Source organism: Hemitrygon akajei, chromosome 17, assembly GCF_048418815.1.
Source record: "Hemitrygon akajei chromosome 17, sHemAka1.3, whole genome shotgun sequence".
Lineage (NCBI taxonomy): Eukaryota > Metazoa > Chordata > Chondrichthyes > Myliobatiformes > Dasyatidae > Hemitrygon > Hemitrygon akajei.
The window spans coordinates 6,378,324-6,398,848 of NC_133140.1; the positions used below are offsets into that span (position 1 = coordinate 6,378,324).

The window sequence follows — 20,525 nt, forward strand, 5'->3', positions numbered from 1 at the left end:
ATAGGGAAGAGTCACAGGGTAATGATGCAGCTCTATAAAATTCTGATTAGGCCACAATTGGAGTACTGTGTCCAGTTCTGGTCGCATTACTATAGAAAGGATGTGGAAGCATTGGAAAGGGTACAGAGGAGATTTACGAGGATGCTGCCTGGTTTAGAGAGTATGCATTATGATCAGAGATTAAGGCAGCTAGGGCTTTACTCTCTGGAGAGAAGGAGGATGAGAGGAGATATGATAGAGGTATGCAAGATATGAAGAGGAATAGATAGAGTGGACAGCCAGCCCCTCTTCCCCAGGGCACCACTGCTCAATACAAGAGGGCATGGCTTTAAGGTAAGGGGAGGGAAGTTCAAGGGGGATATTAGAGGAAGGTTTTTTACTCAGAGAGTGGTTGGTGCGTGGAATGCACTGCCTGAGTCAGTGGTGGAGGCAGATACACTAGTGAAATTTAAGAGACTACTAGACAGGTATATGGAGAAATTTAAGGTGGAGGGTTATATGGGAGGCAGGGTTTAAGGGTCAGCACAATATTGTGGGCCAAATGGCCTGTACTATGCTGTATTGTCCTATGTTCAAACCCAGCATGTCAGGTAATCTATATGGAGTGGGGAAAATAGTTGATGTTTCAGACAGAGACACTTCATCAGGACTCCTGGTGAAGGGTCCCAGCCCAAAAAGTTGACTGTTTATAACTCTCCATAGATGCTGCCTCATGTGCTGAGTTCCTTGAGCATTTTATGGGTGTTACTTTATATCCATTAGGCTTTTAGTCACTATGAGAATGAAAGAAGAACTTAAAGGAACCTATAAATTCCAATGGAGCTGGAAAGATCAATGCAGAAAGAATGTTCCCTGAGGTCATGGAGTCCAGGACCGGGGGATATGGAATAAGTTGTTTTAGACTGAGGAGAATCTTTATCTTCCAGAATGTGGTGAACCTGAGTCATTCACTACCACAGAAAGCTCTTGATGCCATAACAAGAAATATGTTTAAGGAAGAGTTAGTTACTGTTCTAATGAGTAGAGGGGTCAAAAGTTACAGGGATAATCTGGAACGCAGGAGTAAGTATGGATGATTAGCCATGATCATATTGAGTGCTTCTATTCTTTATATTTCCAAGGAAGTTAGTCAGCTCTAACAGCTTGCTCAGGAAACAGTGTGAGGGAGATGGTAAGTCTACTCCGCAAGCAAACTTTCATTAGTGGAGCTGTTAATATTGTGGCCAGTGCTGTGCTTCCCCATTTATTTCTCTTTAAAATGTTCATCTTTCTTCAAAAGGGTTTAATTAAAACTAGGGCTGTATTTCATTAGGAGTTTGAGGAGATTTGGTATGTCACCAAAGACACTTGCAAATTCCTGCAGATGTACTATAGAGAGCATTCTAACTAGCTGCATCATCATCATCTGTAACGGTAACGTAAGTTCTCATTAACCATTTATATTGTAATAGCTTCATTCTTGTATTGATTGTTTTTGGGCTTTTAAGCATGCCATTTCCCACTCAGTTTCTTGTATGTCCTCTTGAACATCCAGTCTCCATGCCTCCAGCCTGTCAATGGTGGACTCCTTATCATAAGACATCGAAGCTGTATAGAATAAAGAAATCTGACTCCTCCCCTTTAAGTTTAGAAATGTAAGATTTTCAAGATGTGATAGTGGTGGTTCAGATGTTAAATGCTTATACTTTGATAATATGAAATGTCTCAGTTACAAATATTTTTAAAAAAGTGTTTTTTAAGAATATAGTATGTCTGACACAATTGATCAAATGTAATAAGATTACCATTCATATTCATATACCATTCATCTATTTTCTGCACACCTTTGTCTGCCCAGATTCTGAAACCACCATCTGCTCTTCCTTCCTTGCAGTATGTATTGCCCCATATTGGGGAGAAGCGAGAGATGGGAGGAGTATCTTTAATACGCTGATGTGCTTTATACCAGATGTCAACAGTATTTTTGAGGAACGGGTTCTTGGTTGTTCTTTTCAGATTTCTTGGGACTGCAGAGTATAGATAGAGCTTTAATGGGAGATTTGGTACTGATGCCTGTTCAATACTCACCCAGGCTGGAAGGGCGTCCATTGAGAAATAAAACATTGCAGGATGTAACTGAGCAGACCAATAATACCATTTCAGGTTCGGGAGCCATAGCCTCCCCTTTCATAAGACAGGTGTAGCAATAATACCATTTCAGGTTGGGGAGCTGTAGACCTCTCCTTTTACAAGGCAGGTATAGCAGCCTAAGTCTCAGTTTAGAATTTTTTTATTATTCCAAATGAATTTACAAAAAATACTATTAAGCTGATCAAAAAATGTTTTTGGTAGTGGGAGAGGAAGTGATTGAAAAGGTATAGAAATGTTGGTAACATATTCATTTTGATCACGTTTATACTGCCGATCATTGATATGGGCATGGTTATCCATCAATCTAACGTCTCCTTCACTTCGCCCACTAGTGGGTCATAGTTTGTTGGGACAATCATTTTAATTTCGGGGATAATTTTGACACCAAGGTAGGTAAATCCTTCCTTTGCATTTATAAAAGGGTTTTTTTATGACTAGTTTCAGTCTTTCTTCTTTGTTCAAAAATAGTGTTGATGATTTTGAGTTGTTAATGTTATAACCAGAGAACTGCCCAAACAATTCAATCTGTTGCATTAAGTTTGGAATACTGATGGATAAATCTGTTTTTTAAAAAAAATAAGAATCACTTCATTAGCATACAAGGATATTCTATGTTCCTGTTCTCCTAGCTGGTTGCCCAACAGGCCTGTCTGCATTCCTATTGCCATAGCCAGGGGTTCTATGGCCAGTATAAACAACATTGGTGACAAAGAGTATCCCTGGCGAATAGATCGCTCCAAGATGACTGGTTTAGAAACTATGCTATTTTTTAAGACACTGGCTATTGGGTTTGTATATAAAATCTGAATCCATTTAAGGAGGTTCTTTCCAAATCCAGATCTAGGCAATACATTAAATAAATATTGCCATTCTATTCTATCGAAGGCCTGCCGAGCATCCAGTGATAATACTGCTGTATCTTTAGCATCAAATTTTTCATGAATTATGTTAAGAACTTTTCTAATATTATGGAATCCTTGGTGTTTTTGCACAAAACCATCCTGACTATTATGAACTAGATGTGGGATATAAGGATCCAATCTTGTTGCTTAGAGTGGGACTAGTAGTTTTTCTTGAAATGTTTTGTAGAATTCAATTGATAGGCCGTCAGGCCCTGGCACTTTACCACTGTTAATATTTTGGATAGCCTGTGATAACTCTTCAATTGTTAAACCTCTATCTAACTCCTTTTTTGCATCTTCTGTCAGTGCCTGGAATTGAAACTCATCAAGAAATATATCCAGTTCTTCTGAGGCTTGGGGGCATTCTGATCTATATAAATGTTCATTAAATTCTCTAAAACTGTTTTTAATTTCCAATGGGTCTACTGTTAGGCTTCCTGAAGAGGTTATTATACTGTCAATTGCTCTATCAGACTGTATGTTTTTAATTCTCCATGCCAAAAGTTTCCCAGCTTTTTCTCCTTGATCGTAACAAGATTGCTTCAGCCACATTAAACTTTTTGCAGTTTTATCAGCAGATATTTTATTATATTTGGCTCTCAAACGTAGCAGATCTCTTTGTTTTGTTGGATCATCCCTTTCTTTTAGTTCTATCTCTAAAGATGTAATTTGTGTTTCCAAAGTTTCCATCTCTATTTTTTGTTGTTTAGACTTGAAGCTTGTATACCTGATGATTTCTCCTCTAATTTATGCCTTGAACTTGAACTTGAATTTATGCCATCTCGTGTTGGCACTAGTTTGATCCATATTTAACTCAAAATAACTATATATCTTAGTTCCCACAAATTTAACAAAGTCTGGGTTTTGTTGTCATCTCACCTGAAATTGCCAGTTAGGGGGACTGTAAATAAATTTCTCTATAATGAAATAGCAGCATGGTCGCTTATTATTATGCTATCATACCAGCAACTTTTAATCTTTGATAAGAGCCCTCTTGAGACAAGCAAATAATCAATACGAGAACAAGGTTTACATATACTTGAATGTCAAAAGTATTATATTTTGCCAGGATTTTGTTCTCTTCATACTTCAACCAAATTTATATCCACAATATATTGTTTTAGTAATTTTCTAGTTTGTGCCTTATAGGTATCAGAGCCTGTAGAGCGATCCATTACTGAGTTTAAAGTACAATTAAAGTCTGCTCTGAGCTTCCAGTAGAAGTGGTAGAGGCAGGTTCGGTATTGTCATTTAAAGTAAAATTGGATAGGTATATGGACAGGAAAGGAATGGAGGGTTATGGGCTGAGTGCGGGTCAGTGGGACTAGGTGAGAGTAAGCGTTCAGCATGGACTAGAAGGGCCGAGATGGCCTGTTTCCGAGCTGTTATAATTATATGTTTATCTGATGTAAGAGCCTCATAAAGTGGACAAAGTAAGGAAGAAATCGTCAAAAAATTTAGTGTTGTCCTCATTTGGGCCATATATACGGACAAGGTTTAATGTGAAAGAGAGGATATTACCTTGCACAATAACAGTACCTTCCGGCTGAGTCTTGGATTATTTTCATAATTTGAAATGGTATTGTTTTATGAATAAGAATAAGTACACCTCTAGCATAGTTGTTGTATGTTGCATATATTACTTGGCCAGGCCATCTATTCCATACCAGTTTAATATCTGAAACTGTCAGATGGGTTTCTTGAAGAAAAATTATTTTGATTTAAGCTGTTTGATCCTATTCATAACCTGTTTCAGTTTGGTTAACTTCTTTAGTCCCCTAACATTCCAGCTCGTGACCTTTATATTAAAGATATTCTGAGTGCTGGTCTGTTCCAAATATAGTACATGTCAATTATACCAGGAAAAGGAGTAAGAAATATTACTGCTGTGTTGGGTGCACAACATACATATAGAAAAACAAAAAACGCATATACATTTACACATATAGACATTTGAACTCTTGAATTCTCCCTCCCTTACTCAAAACAAAGAACTGTAGAGCTTGTGCTGATCCACTCTATGGAGGAGCAGCTAAACTCTGCAAACCTAACTCCATAGGCAAATAGTGGTATCCATCAACCATGCACCTTATTATATCTTAGAATATTATATACGCAACCCATTTAGCATAGAAATAAAGTCAAAGTAGTCATTGAACTGTATGACAGTATTGCCTATTTTAAGTGCTCATTCAGGTCTATGGAGTCCCATCTCAATAGAATTATGGTTTCAACAAACAAAAATGTTGTAAACAATAAAAATAGGCGAAACAATAAAGCTATTCTGGTGGTATAAACAACCCCTTAAATACAGTATATTTTCAAGAATAGAATAAAAGAGACTAAAGTGGCATTTCTAGTGAAAGAAAAAGAGAGGGAAAAAAAGATGTCTTCTGGGACTCAGTGTAGGCTGTTAAGTAGACAGTATCAGCTGATTCTCATGGGTATGGAAGTAAACAAATCTCACTACTGCCTTAATCAGACCCCTCAGGCATGTCCTCGATGGAAATCTTCCGCCTCTGGTGATGAAAACAGGTGTATTTTCCCATTGTGGAGGACTCTCATCTTGCATGGATTATGCTGAAATCCGCAGAAAGTTCCTTTCTCGACGAACACTCTTCTGACCATGTTAAATTTGTTTTGCTGTCATATGGTCTCAGCTGAAAGGTCTTAATCGAAGAAAAGCTTGTTTCCCTCATACGTAATATTACACTGTTTAATGGAGCGGAAAACAGACCGATCTTGAAATTTCAGAAACCAAATGAGAACCGCTCTGTTCTGGTTTGGTTTCAACAGTGCTAGAGTTCAGTGAACTCTTTCTAGGATGAAGGATCTGTTGGTGTCCAGCTCCAGCCAGCGCGGTAGCATGTTTTGTATGAATTCCAGCAGTGGTTGGTTTCCTTCAGTGCCCTCCTGGAGGCCGAACAACCACAAGTTTTTCCTTCAACTCTGATTCTCCAGATCTTCAGTCTTGGATTCCATGTAAGTGATTTGTTTCATGGCATTGGTTAGTTCAGCCTTGTTCTTTTTCATGTGCTCCTCTGCCGCCATTATTTGATTTTCAGCCTCTACCATCTGCGCGGTATTAGAAGCAACATTTCGCTTCACCTCTGATATACTGTTTTCCAAGGCAATGACAAAGCTGGCCATTTTCTCTAGGTGGTCATCTATACTGTCCAGTTTGGATCCAAATCCTCCAAACTCAGAGCGAGGTAACTTTAATTCATCTAGCACCGCCGTTAGCTCTGTATGTTGCTAGAAATTTCCTCATCTTCCTTCATCAATGAAGTGTTGATTTTTGATTTTTTTGGTGTCGCGTTTTTGGGTGAAGATATCACAGTTCTTGATTGTAGTTGTTTTTGACATAGCCCAAGTTCAGTTGGTATTGTTAACTTAGAATTTTAAAGTTGTTTAGTGCAAGGTTAACCATATAACAATTACAGCACGGAAACAGGCCATCTCAGCCCTTCTAGTCCATGCTGAATGCTTACTCTCACCTAGTCCCACCGACCTGCACTCAGCCCATCACCCTTCATTCCTTTCCTGTCCATATACGTATCCAATTTTACTTTAAATGACAATATTGAACCTGCCTCTACCACTTCTACTGGAAGCTCGTTCCACACAGCTACCACTCTCGTTCCCCCTCATGTTACCCCTAAACTTTTGCCCCTTAACTCTCAACTCATGTCCTCTTGTTTGAATCTCCTCTACTCTCAATGGAAAAAGCCTATCCACATCAACTCTGACTATCCCTCTCATATTTTATATACCTCTATCAAGTCCCCCCTCAACCTTCTACGCTCCAAAGAATAAAGACCTAACTGGTTCAACCTTTCTCTGTAACTGAGGTGCTGAAACCCAGGTAGCATTCTAGTAAATCTCCTCTGTACTCTCTCTATTTTTTTTACATCTTTCCTATAATTCGGTGACTAGAACTATACACAATACTTCAAATTTGGCCTTACCAATGCCTTGTACAATTTTAACATTACATCCCAACTCCTATACTCAATGCTCTGATTTATAAAGGCCAACATACCAAAAGCTTTCTTCACCACCCTATCCACATGAGATTCCACCTTCAGGGAACTATGCACCATTATTCCTAGACAACTCTGTTCTACTGCATTCTTCAATGCCCTACCATTTACCATGTATGTCCTATTTGGATTAGTCTTACCAAAACGTAGCACAGGATCAGGGTCAGACACAGAGAGAATCTCCCTCCGCACATCACATCAGGTACTCCTGGGTCTGACAAAGAGAGAATCTCCCCACACACCTCCATATCAGATACACCCAGGGTCAGACACGGAGAGAATCTCATTGTACGGAGCCTCCACGTTAAGCTTCCATCTTGGTTCGTGGCTCCATAGCGCTGACTCTGAACCTTAATGCTGGTAGTCAAGTAGTTGCATTTTCTTGTTTCACTATACACCTAAATTTTAAACATGAGGAATGATGGAATAAAAGCTAAATATTTCCACCCACGAACGATAGCAAATCGTTAGGATTAAGTCACCTCCTTGCCACTCCTGCTCTCGCATAGATTTTCCTATCTGACTGATTACAGAGCATCACTGAAAATGTCTTGGAGAAGGTCACCCTCCAGTCCTGTTGTCAGAATTTATGGGGGTAGGACAGGGCCAGAGAGGTAAGGAGAAATGAACAGTAGTCTCATCCTCAACAAATAAAATCCCCAAACACAGGGAGGCATTTTCTAGATTAAATATGTCTGCGATTGACACAAAAGATTTCATGGTTTAGTACCTGCAGGAGATCAATTGCAAAGGATTTGGTGTCTTAGCATCTGTGAGAGATTGGATAAAAGAGCTTGTTTTTTCATTTCTAGTCAGTGACGGAACAAGGTTTTGTTTCATTTAGTCCCTGTCTGTGATGGGCAAAGTGGATCAGTGTTCAGTGGAAATTGGATAAGGAATTGTTGGATCAATGCCATTGATTGTACAAATGGGATTAGGTGGATTGGTGTTACTTAGTAATTGGACAAAAGTGATCTGATAGATGGATTCCTGTTATGAGCCCAGTGGGACTATGCGGCGAGCAGTAGTGCATTGGGATCCAAGGTTTCTAGAGCACCTATATTTGTTAATTGTTGACTTAACTAGAGTCGTAAAGCCCCTGTGCTTTCTATTTAATCTTGTCAAGTTTTGACTGGCACAAGTTTTCTGATATTGTGATTATTTAAAGTGGACTCCCAATTAGCACTAATTGCATGTGCTACTTTTAGAAGCATAGAGAAACATAGAAAACCTACAGCACAATATAGGCCCTTCCGCCCACAAAGTTGTGCCGAACATATCCCTACCTTAGAAATTAGAACATAGAACGTAGAATAGTACAGCACAGTACAGGCCTTTCAGCCCACAATGTTGTGCCAACCCTTAAACCCCGCCTCCCATATATTCTCCCACCGTAAATTCCTCCATATACCTGTCAAATTACTAGGTGTACCCATAGCCCTCTATTTTTGTAAGCTCCATGTACCTATCCAAAAGTCTCTTAAAAGATCCTATCGAATCCGCCTCCAGCACTGTTGCCAGCAGCCCATCCCACACACTCACCACCCTCTGTGTGTTTAAAAAAAAAACCCCACCCCTGACATCTCCTCTGTACCTACTCCCAAGCAGCTTAAATCTGTGCCCTCTTGTGGCAGACATTTCAGCCCTGGGAAAAAGCCACTGACTATCCACACGATCGATGTCTCTCATCATCTTATACACCTCTATCAGGTCACCTCTCATCCTCCGTCGCTCCACGGAGAAAAGGCCGAGTTTACTCAACCTATTTTCATAAGGCATGCTCCCCAATCCAGGCAACATCCTTTTAAATCTCCTCTGCACCCTTTCTATGGTTTCCACATCCTTCCTGTAGTGAGGCGACCAGAACTGAGCACAGTACTCCAAGTGGGGTCTGATCAGGGTCCTATATAGCTGCAATGTTACCTCTCGGCTCCTAAATTCAATTCTATGATTGATGAAGGCCTATATATCGTATGCCTTCTTAACCACAGAATCAATCTGCGCAGCTGCTTTGAAGCGCCTGTGGACTCGGACCCCAAGATCCCTCTGATCCTCCACACTGCCAAGAGCCTTACCATTAATACTATATTCTGCCATTATATTTGACCTATCAAAATGATCCACCTCATACTTACCTGGGTTGAACTCCATCTGCCACTTCTCAGCCCAGTTTTGCATCCTATCAATGTCCCCTGCAACCTCTGACAGCCCTCCACACTATCCACAACACCCTCAACCTTTGTGTCATCAGCAAACTTACTAACCCATCCCTCCACTTCCTCATCCAAGTCATTACTAAAAATCACAAAAAATAAGGGTCCCAGAACAGGTCCCTGAGGCAAACCACTGGTCACTGACCACCATGCAGAATATGACCTGTCTATAACCACTCTTTGCCTTCTGTGGGCAAGCCAGTTCTTGATACAGAAAGCAATATTCCCTTGGATTCTATGTCTCCTTACTTTCTCAATAAGACTTGCATGGGGTACCTTTCATTGAATGCCTTGCTAAAATCCATATACACTATATCTACAGCTCTTCCTTCATCAATGTGTTTAGTCACTTCCTCAAAAATTCAATCAAGCTCGTAAGGCCCTTGACAAAGCCATGCTGACTATTCCTAATCATATTATACCTCTCCAAATGTTCATAAATCCTGCCTCTCAGGATCTTCTCCCGCAACTTACAAACACCTGAAGTAAAACTCACTGGTCTGTAAATTCCTGGGCTATCTCTACTCCCTTTCGTGAATAAGGGAACAACATACGTAACCCTCCAATCCTCAGGAACCCCTCCGGTCTCCATTGATGATGAAAAGATCATCGCCACAGTTGCAGCAATCTCCTCCCTCACCTCCCACAGTAGCCTGGGGTACATCTCATCTGGGCCCGGCGACTTATCCAACTTGATGCTTTCCAAAACCTCCAGCACATCCTCTTTCTTAATATCCACATGCTCAAGCTTTGCAGTCCATAAAAGTCATCACTACAATCACCAATATCCTTTTCCATAGTGAAAACTGAAGTAAAGTGTTCATTAAGTACCTCTGCTATTTCCTCCAGTTCCTTACACACTTTCCTACTGTCACACTTGATAAGTCTTATTCTTACACATCCTATCCTATTGCTCTTCACATACTTGTAGAATGCCTTGGGGTTTTCCTTTATCCTGTCCACCAAGGCCTTCTTATGGCCCCTTCTGGCTCTCCTAATTTCCTTCTTAAGCTCCTTCCTGTTAGCCTTATAATCTTCTAGATCTCTAACATTACCTAGCTCTCTGAACCTTTCTTAAGCTTTTCTTCTTGACTAGATTTACTACAGCCTTTGTACACCATGGTTCCTGTGCCCTTCCCTGTCTCATTGAAATGCACCTATGAGGAACTCCACACAAATATCCCCTGAACATTTGCCACATTTCTTCCGTACCCTTCCCTGAGAACATCTGTTTCCAATTTAAGCTTTCAAGTTTCTGCATGATAGCCTCATAATTCCCCTTACTCCAAAACGCTTTTCAAACTTGTCTGTTTCTATCTCTCTCTAATGCTTTGTAAAGGAGATAGAATTATGATCACAATCTCCAAAATGCTCTCCCACTGAGAGTTCTGACACCTGATCAGGTTCATTTCCCAATACCAAATCAAGTACAGTCTCTCCTCTTGTAGGCTTATCTACATACTATGTCAAGAAACCTTCCTTGACGCAATATTTTGAGATTGTTACTTCTTATGCCATTTGGCAAAGCCACCAATGTTCTTTTGGAATTATTATGAATGAATATCACCGTCTCTACTCCAGAAACTGTAGTTCCTCTGCACCTGTGTTCTAATATTGTCAGTGCACATCATGACAGAGGGACCCTGCAATAAGCACAGTTTGTAGAAAACACATGCCAGTCAAAATAAACTTGATAAGATTAAACAAAAAATATAAAGTTTCTTACAGCTCTAGTTAAGACAGCAATTAGTAAATACAGATGCTCTAGAAACTTTGGAGCTCAGTGTTTTACAGCTCACTGCACCGTCCCCCAGAGCTCATGACAGTACCTCCCTCCTTGAGAGCAGCACCTAATTATTGGACAAAGGGAATTATATGAATGGGTTTGAGTCAATGATTGGACAAGAAGGATTAGTCGGATTAATGGTGGAAATTGATTGTAATCTTGCCTCTATATCTACATACTTCACACATTTAATTTAGTTTAATCCTCTAGACTAGAGCATCAATGGTAAAATCCTTGGAAGAGAAGTTAAATCAAGGCCCTAACTATTCTTTTTGTTTGTTATTGCTCATGATCACAGATTAATTCAAAGAAAAACAGAGTGTCCTTCAGTGAACCACTGATATTAGTCCATTAAAACAATTATTATTACAATGTGGTTAAAACAGAAAAGGCTGTTTCTGTGGAAAGGAAATTAATGTTTCAGGTTGAAGACACATCCTCAGGGAAAGGGAGAACCTAAGATGATTTCAATTGCATTGAGTGTGTGTGGGGAGAGGAGACAGAGATATGACGGCTGGACAGGAAAAAGTGAATCTCTCTGATAGGGTGACAGCAGAGTTGCTGTGAGAATATACTGTAATCCAAAGCTGCAAAATGTATGGCTTTACAACTTCATGCCCCACAGTTCAGGTTATGCTAACAGAGTGAGGGAAAACAGCCAATATTACAGAGGGACTAGCCAGTTCTGAATAAGATAGACTTTTGTCATCTAAACTAGATTAATTTATTTCTCCACTATTCCTGAGAATTTGCTGTTCTGCAAAATGGGTGCATTGTTTTCTCACATAAAACTGCATCTAAATTGCATGTCAAGGAGTCCAAAAGAGTTCCAGAAGTACAATTCTCCCACAGAATCCGAGCAAATAGCTTTTATGTCCATGCTGGCCAAATAAAGTGACAGAGGGTTCATCCCACTTCCCAGCTCTAAGGTCCAGCAGATTGTGGTTTTTTCAAATGCTCATCCTGGTGCAACTTAAATATGTTGACAATTTCTACCTCCACTACTTTCTCAGGCACTGAGTACCAGGACCACTTAATGACCTTAATTCTTATCTAATTTTTCTACCAAGTACCTTCGATCTATGCCTACTGGTTATTGATCCCTTGTGAGGGAAGGGGGGAATCAGTTCTACCTGCTCATTTACTCATAATTTATACACCTCACTTAAATCGCCCCTTAGCCTTCTATGTTCTGTTGCCAAGTAAATACAACACCTAATAAAACACACGACTAGTCATTGTCTTTACCCAACAACTATCAACAAATACAGCACCAATAAAACATGACTAGACAATGGCTTTGCCCAATAACTATCCTTCTTTATATAATTGGATGTGGAAGCCATAGAAAAGGTGCAGAGGAGATTTACAAGGATGTTGCCTGGATTGGGGAGAATGCCTTATGAAAACAGGTTGAGTGAACTTGGCCTTTTCTCCTTGGAGCGATGGAGGATGAGAGGTGACCTGATACGAAGTGTATAAGATGATGAGAGGCATTGATCGTGTGGATAGTCAGAGGCTTTTTCCCAGGGCTGAAATTGTTGTCACAAGAAGACACAGGTTTAAGGTGCTGGGAAGTAGGTATAGAGGAGATGTCAGGGGTAAGTTTTTTATGCAGAGGGTGGTGAGTGCATGGAATGGGCTGCCAGCAATGGTGGTGGAGGCAGATGTGATAGAGTCTTTTAAGAGACCTTTGGATAGGTACATGGAGCTTAGAAAAATAGAGGACAATGGGTAAGCCTAGTAATTTCTTAGGTAGGGACATGTTCAGCACAACTTTGTGGGTTGATGGGCCTGTATTGTGCTGTAGGTTTTCTATGTTTCCAATTCTGATTGCTTCAAAGATTCACTACATAGTTTCAAACAAAACATTAACTTTTTAGCTTTATAACTCTTAGTTGTTAGCATAACTCTTTAGCATACCTTCTCAGCTTCTAAAACCCCCTACCTGTGTTCAGATATCACCCACCTAGCCAGGGTTCGATCTTGGCAAGTTCTTCCCTCAGTCCCTCATTCAGGGTTATCTTCTTTTTCACTGGCTGGTCTCTGAAGTCCCTATTACAGTTATCATGCAAGGCAAACTTTATATATTTCTTCTCATACTGGCTATTCTTTGCTCAGTTCTTCATTGTTTTGATACAACCTTAAATCCAATCCTTATCCATACAAGCATGTGTTTCCTTAACTTTAAGTTGCTGCTGGTGATTGCCTTCAATTAATTTAACCATTTAGTTCCTAAATTCCCAGAATGTGTATTTGAGATTTGTAACCTCTCATATGCTAGGTCTCAAACACAGACATCTGTTTGCTGTTTTCCATATAGCTCACAGTTGGATGTTTACAATGGGAAAGTCCACAGACCTGTAAAGCTGTCTCAGTAATATTCTCTCCTGATACTGTCCAGTTGTTGAACTTCCTTCAATGTGTGTCTATGTTCTATAAATTCCAACATCCCTTCTTAGGCAGTAGAGTATCCTCTCAATTGCTGATGGGAAAGTTGGCATCACTCTGGCCGCAGCAGTTCCAAAGGTAACAATCTAAGCTTAGTCAATCTCTCCTTGTCAGTAAAGTTCTCCAGTGCGGGCAACATTCCCTCAAACTGCAGCCTCCATCATTAACTGCATTCAAACCTGAGATCAATAGATCTCTTATACTTCAGGCACTGGGTAGAGCTGCTGGTAACCAGTTGAGTTCTGCAAGGGTTGGTGTGGGGACCACTTCTTTTCACATTGCTGTATATGTCAATGATGTGGATGACGGAATTGATAGTTTTAGAACAAATGTCCCATTAGAAAAGCAATGAGGAGGAATTTCTTTAGCCAGAAATTGGTGAATCTGTGGAATTCATTGCTGCAGGCAGCTGTGAAGGCCAGGTTATTGGGTAAATTTAAAGCAGAGGTTGGTAGGTTCTTGAATAGTAAGGACATCAGATCCTTGAAGGCAGGAGAATGGGATTGGCAGTGATAATAAATGAGCCATGGAGCAGACTCAATGGGCCATACGGCCTAATTGTGCTCCTTTGTCTTATGGTCGTATATAGGGATAAGTCTGAAGTAAAGCAGCCATGGTCTTGTTAAAGGTTGGAGCAGGTTCAGGGGGCTAAATGATTGATTCATCATCCCATATGCTCTTCTGCACCCTCTTTGGTTTGTCTTCATAGATCAAGATATTGTAATTTTCACCACCTCCCAAGTGTATCATGTTATCAATCAACTGCAGTGTTTGCTCTCCCCAGCTCTGTCTGGAGTTCGAGAAGCCCACCATAACTGCACTGCAGGAATGGAAAGCCAGCCGGGGCAGTTGGAAGTATGTGGTGCTGGAAAATCCACCTGGAGAGGAAGAAAAGGTACTGTCAAAGTTAAAATTATTTACCAACTGTAAATTATCAGCCCCTCTTGATAAACAGTAGCATTTTGTCCTTATTTGGAAAATTAATGTAGCAAAATGGGTTAAGTCCATGCTATTATCAAATAAAAACACACAACATCCTGGAAATCCAGAGCAGCACAAACAAAATGCTGGAAGAATTCAGTAGGTCAGGCAGCATATTTGGAGAGGAATGAACAATTGACATTTTGGGCTAAGACCATTCATCAGGACTGAAAGGGAAGGGGGAAAAACCAGAATAAGAAGGTGGGGAAGAGGTAAGAGTACAAGCTGGCAGGTGATAGGTAAAGCCCAGTGAGGGAGAAGGTAGTTGGGTGGGGGAGGGGTCATGAAGTTGGAGGTGATAGGTGGAAGAGATAAAGGGCTAAAGAGGAAGGAATCAGATAGTAGAGCAGAGTGGACTTATGGGAGAAAGGGAAGTTTGATACTGGTCGAAGTAAGGTCATAACAGGAAAAGTGCATTAAGTGACAGGGTCTATTTCATCATATTTCTTTTCAACAATAAACAGGCCCTTTATCCCCTCCCATCTGGCAGCACTCAGAGCAACACCATCAACACCATTCCCACATTTATTTCTTGTAACTCTACTGACTCACACTAAGGGTAATCCAGTCTATTAACTTGCCAGCCAACATGACTTCTGGAAATATGGGATGAAACTAGAACACCCAGGGAGACCCACACAGTCTCAGGTACAACAAATACAGTATCTTATGTGATATTACCACCACTCACAATGCCCTCACCTCTCCTCCATTTCCTGAACATCTGCAGTCATCCCATCTTCCTGCTTCCCTAACAGGCATAGCGTTCCTATTGCCTTTATCTACCACACCCTGAGCTTCCACATTCCACATATAAGTCTCTGCAACTTCTTCCATCTCCAAGGGGATCCTACCACTGAACACATCTTTACCTCCTCACCTCTCTCCTGTTTCCATAGATATTGCTCCCTTCCTGATGCCCTTGTCCATTTGTCCTTCCCAATACTTCTTCCTACAAGCAGCCAAACTGCTTATTCACCTACTCTCTCACCTCCATTCAAGGCCCCAAACAGTCCCTTCAGGTGAGGCAACATCTGCAAATCTGCAGGGGTCACTTGGTATTTCGAGTGCTCCCAATGCGGCTTCCTCTACATTGGTGAGATCTGTCATAAATTGGGAGACTGCTTCATCAAGCACCTCAATTTTACCATTTCGACATGGCGGTCCATAGCCTCCTCTTGTGCCATGATGAGGCCACCCTCAGTGTGGAGGAGTAACACTGTATAGCTTCCAACCTGATGGCATGAATATCGATTTCTCCTTCTGGCAAAAAATATTTTCCCTCCTCCCTTCCCTCTTCTTCTATTCCCCACTCTAGTCCATTATTTCTTCTCACCTGAATATCACCTCCCCCTGAGTCCCCTCCTCCTTTCCTGTCTTCTATGGTCCACTCTCCTCTCCTATCGGATTACTTCCTCTCCAGCCCTTTACCTTTCCTACCCTCCTGGCATCCCCCATCACCTTCTAGCTATCCTCCTTCACCTCCACCTTCCTGTAATTCTGTCACCTTTCCCTTTCTTTCCATTCCTGAAGAAGGGTCTTGGCCCAAAACATAGACTGCTACTGTTTATTCATTTGCATAGATGCTGCCTGACCTACTGAGTCCCTCCAGCATTTTGTGTGTGTTGCTTTGGATTTTCAGCATCTGCAGAATTTCTCAGGTTGATTAATATTTTAAGAGGATAGGTTGAATAAGCTAGGTATTTTCTTAGGAATGAAGGAGTATGAAGGGTAAATTTATAGAGGTGTATAAGTTGCTAAGAAGCATAGATCGAGTGGATAACTAGAGACTTTTCTCAGCATAGAAAGGCTAATATGAGAGGCATAATTTAAATGTGATTGGAGGAAAGTATAGGGGTTATGTCAGAAGTAAGTTCATTACAGAGAGTGGTGGGTGGATTGAATGCCCTGTGTTGAGTACCTTTTTTTGCTACGTCTTATAACAAACAACAAATAACTCAGAGTCGATCAATCATATGCGTGTTTATTTTACTTGCTGCAAGAGAAGACCATTACTGTGCAAGAACCATTGATAGCTTCTGACAATAGACAGCTTAGTCACTCTTATATACATAAGTGTTATCTACCCATGCTAGTTTAAGGACAGGGTGTTCTCATAATCTGATTAATTATTGGCATTCTTCCAATAACTGAATCCATTTGTTTTTCTGTAGTTTGTCATATCCCCATAGTCCATTGCCATAATGTTGCTCAAACACTATTAGCAAAGCACTCTGGTTCCATTTTGTTACAAACTAAAATACCATTTTGATACTACAAGTACACTTCCATTTTCCCTCCTATTTGTCATTTCATGACCATAATATATTTCACTAAATACAGTAATTGAAATATGCATATATATGTATATAAAGCAATGATGCAGTTTCAAAACTCAACCCAAAATTCCCTTTTCATCTGTCCACTTCAACAAGTACTCGTTCCTTTCCTTAATATCCTCTCCTTTGTCCTGTTACTTCATACAAAATTTGTAAAAGAATAACAATTATTATAATGTCAATAGTTATACCATAATGCAGAATAGTTGTCCACCACCCTCCCAATGCCCTGAATAGCCACTATCCAACTCCTGGAGTGTAACAGTTGTGAAACTGATTCACTACTTTCTTAATCTCTTTGTTAGTTTCTCAGATGTGATTTGCCAAGTTAGTTGTATTTTCTGATGCATCCAGTAACACACATGCCCCTTTTTCTGATGGAATAACATTCAAAACCATTCTGTTCTATAATGCTACTGTACAAACAGCCATCAGCTCTGCTGGCAATGTTGGGTTTGATCAAAGGCATGTGTGGTTTCATTTGCTATTTTCTCCAAAGTGGATCCCATATCAATCAGTTCCCAGGACAATCTTGCAGTCCTATATTCCAGAAAGGCAATCATCCAGAATCTCTCGGCCTCTGTTATGGACCTCTAGTGCTGCTGGAACAGAAGGTATTGAGGTAATGATTCCATGTGTCACATGTGGGACACCACATAGGCAAGATAACAGCAGCCCTTCCAGGGTACAGGTCTCTCCACTTCCCCTCACACCCAGGGGATGTGCCTGGCAGCTATGAATAGGCCTGTTAGGCCTAATAAATGCTGTTAAGCAGTCAGGGAGGACTGAGATTTGTCAGTTCCATACATGTACTCTCACTGTTTCCCAGATTGGGGTCCTTCTGGTTGCAGTAATGTGTTACCTGATCAGTGCATTTTGGTCCAGAAACATCTATTTGAATCCTTCTCTCAGCCATCAATATATAGAATCGTCTTTGGCAGAGTAATATCCAACAGGATGCTATCGATCTCCATGTTTTTAAATTAAATCTGCTATCAAGTGTTTCTCATTAACATACAGGCTGAATTGTCTAGCTGTTTCAGAGATTCTTAATACAGGTTCAGTATACAATGTCACATTTAAAGTTTAAAATGCTTTATTAAGAGTCATAGGGTCATCTGAGCACATCTTGTCCTTCAGCAGATTGTTAAGCAGTTGAGCAGTCCATCTTGTGATTCCTTGGATGGTATCACTGTTCTCAGAAACTTGACTGTTCGATGTGAGCTGTAATTCTTTGGGTGTAGCTTACAACGTAGGTGTTTCCCAAGATGGAGCACACTGCCATATTAGCTAGTGGAGTCTTTACTTTTCTTTACTTTATTGTCGCCAAACAATTGATACTAGAGCGTACAATCATCACAGCAATATCTGATTCTCGCTTTGTGCTCCCTGAAGTACGAATCAAAGTAAATATAATAAAAATTTAAATTATAAATCATAATCAGAAAATAGAAAAGGGAAAGTAAGGTAGTGCAAGTCATGTCCGGATATTTGGAAGGTATGGCCCAGATCTGGGTTAGGATCTGTTCAGCAGTCTTATCACAGTTGGAAAGAAGCTGTTCCCAAATCTGGCCGTACGAATCTTCAAGCTCCTGAACCTTCTCCCAGAGGGAAGAGGGACAAAAAGTGTGTTGGCTAGGTGGGTCGTGTCCTTGATTATCCTGGGAGCACTGCTCTGACAGGGTGCAGTGTAAAATGAGTCCAAGGATGGAAGATTGGTTTGTTTGATGTGCTGGGCTATGTTCATGATCTTCTGCAGCTTCTTCCGTTCTTGGACAGGACAATTATTAAATTATTACTAATTATTAATAATTATTAAATTATTAAATTATTTAAATTTAAGTCTGATTAAATTATTACATTTAAGAGGCATTTTAGCTTACCTGGACAAGGCTAGAAGTACATAATCTCAACATGGGTATATGAGATTAGTATGGAAAGTCAACATGGATGTGATTGACCAAATGGACTGCATCTATGCCAGTGACTGAAAAGAAAAACAGAGGCCTTCTATTGGCAGACATCTGTGAAACCCCTTTTTACTAAAGCAACACACACAAAATGCTGGTGGAACACAGCAGGCCAGGCAGCATCTATACGGAGAAGAACTGTCGACGTTTCGGGCCGAGACCCTTCATCAGGACTAACTGAAAGGAAAGATAGTAAGAGATTTGAAAGTAGGAGGGGGAGGAAATGCGAAATGATAGGAGAAGACTGGAGGGGGTGGAGTGAAGCTGAGAGCCGGAAAGGTGATTGGCAAAAGGGATACAGAGCTGGAGAAGGGAAAGGATCATGGGATGGGAGGCTAGGGAGAAAGAAAGGGGGAAGGGAGCACCAGAGGAAGACGGAGAACAGGCAGAGTGATGGGCAGAAAGAGAGGAAAAAAAGGGGGGGGAACTATATCAGGGATGAGGTAAGAAGGGGAGGAGGGGCATTACCGGAAGTTAGAGAAGTCAATGTTCCTGCCATTAGGTTAGAGGCTACCCAGCTGGTATATAAGGTGTTGTTCCTCTAACCTGAGTGTAGCTTCATCTTGACAGTAGAGGAGGCCATGGATAGACATATCAGAATGGGAATGGGACGTGGAATTAAAATGTGTGGCCACTGGGAGATCCTGCTTTCTCTGGCGGACAGAGCGCAGGTGTTCAGCAAAACGGTGTCCCAGTCTGCATCGGGTCTCACCAATATATAAAAGGCCACACCGTGAGCACCGGACGCAGTATACCACACCAGCTGACTCACAGGTGAAGTGTCGCCTCACCTGGAAGGACTGTCTGGGGCCCTGAATGGTGGTGAGGGAGGAAGTGTAAGGGCAGGTGTAGCACTTGTTCCACTTACAAGGATAAGTGCCAGGAGGGAGATCGGTGGGAAGGGATGGGCGGGGGGGAGCGATCTCCCTCCTGGCACTTATCCTTGTAAGCGGAACAAGTGCTACACCTGCCCTTACACTTCCTCCCTCACCACCATTCAGGGCCCCAGACAGTCCTTCCAGGTGAGGCGACACTTCACCTGTGAGTCGGCTGGTGTGGTATACTGCGTCCGGTGCTCCCGGTGTGGCCTTTTATATATTGGTGAGACCCGACGCAGACTGGGAGACCGTTTCGCTGAACACCTGCGCTCTGTCCGCCAGAGAAAGCAGGATCTCCCAGTGGCCACACATTTTAATTCCACGTCCCATTCCCATTCTGATATGTCTATCCATGGCCTCCTCTACTGTCAAGATGAAGCCACACTCAGGTTGGAGGAACAACACCTTATATACCGGCTGGGTAGCCTCCAACCTAATGGCATGAACATTGACTTTTCTAACTTCCATTAATGCCCCTCCTCCCCTTCTTACCCTATCCCTGATATATTTAGTTTCCCCCGCTTTTTTTCTCTTTCTCTCTCTCTCTCTCTGCCCATCACTCTGCCTGTTCTCCATCTTCCTCTGGTGCTCCCCTACCCCTTTCTTTCTCCCTAGGCCTCCCATCCCATGATCCTTTCCCTTCACCAGCTCTGTATCCCTTTTGCCAATCACCTTTCCGGCTCTCAGCTTCACCCCACCCCCTCCGGTCTTCTCCTATCATTTTGCATTTTCCCCTCCCCCTCCTACTTTCAAATCTCTTCCTACCTTTCCTTTCAGTTAGTCCTGATGAAGGGTCTCGGCCCGAAACATCGGTGCTTCTCCTTATAGATGC

General features: G+C 41.3%; 1 protein-coding gene across 2 annotated transcripts in view; it reads left to right on the top strand.

Moving 5' to 3' along the window:
• LOC140740452 (endonuclease/exonuclease/phosphatase family domain-containing protein 1-like) overlaps positions 1-20,525 on the top strand; it is a 100,408-nt gene that overhangs the window by 41,543 nt on the left and 38,340 nt on the right. For both annotated transcript variants that reach the window (XM_073069615.1, XM_073069614.1), the window contains exon 4: positions 14,310-14,420. In XM_073069615.1, coding sequence (XP_072925716.1) covers positions 14,310-14,420 — 111 coding nt within the window. The remainder of the gene's footprint in view (positions 1-14,309; positions 14,421-20,525) is intronic.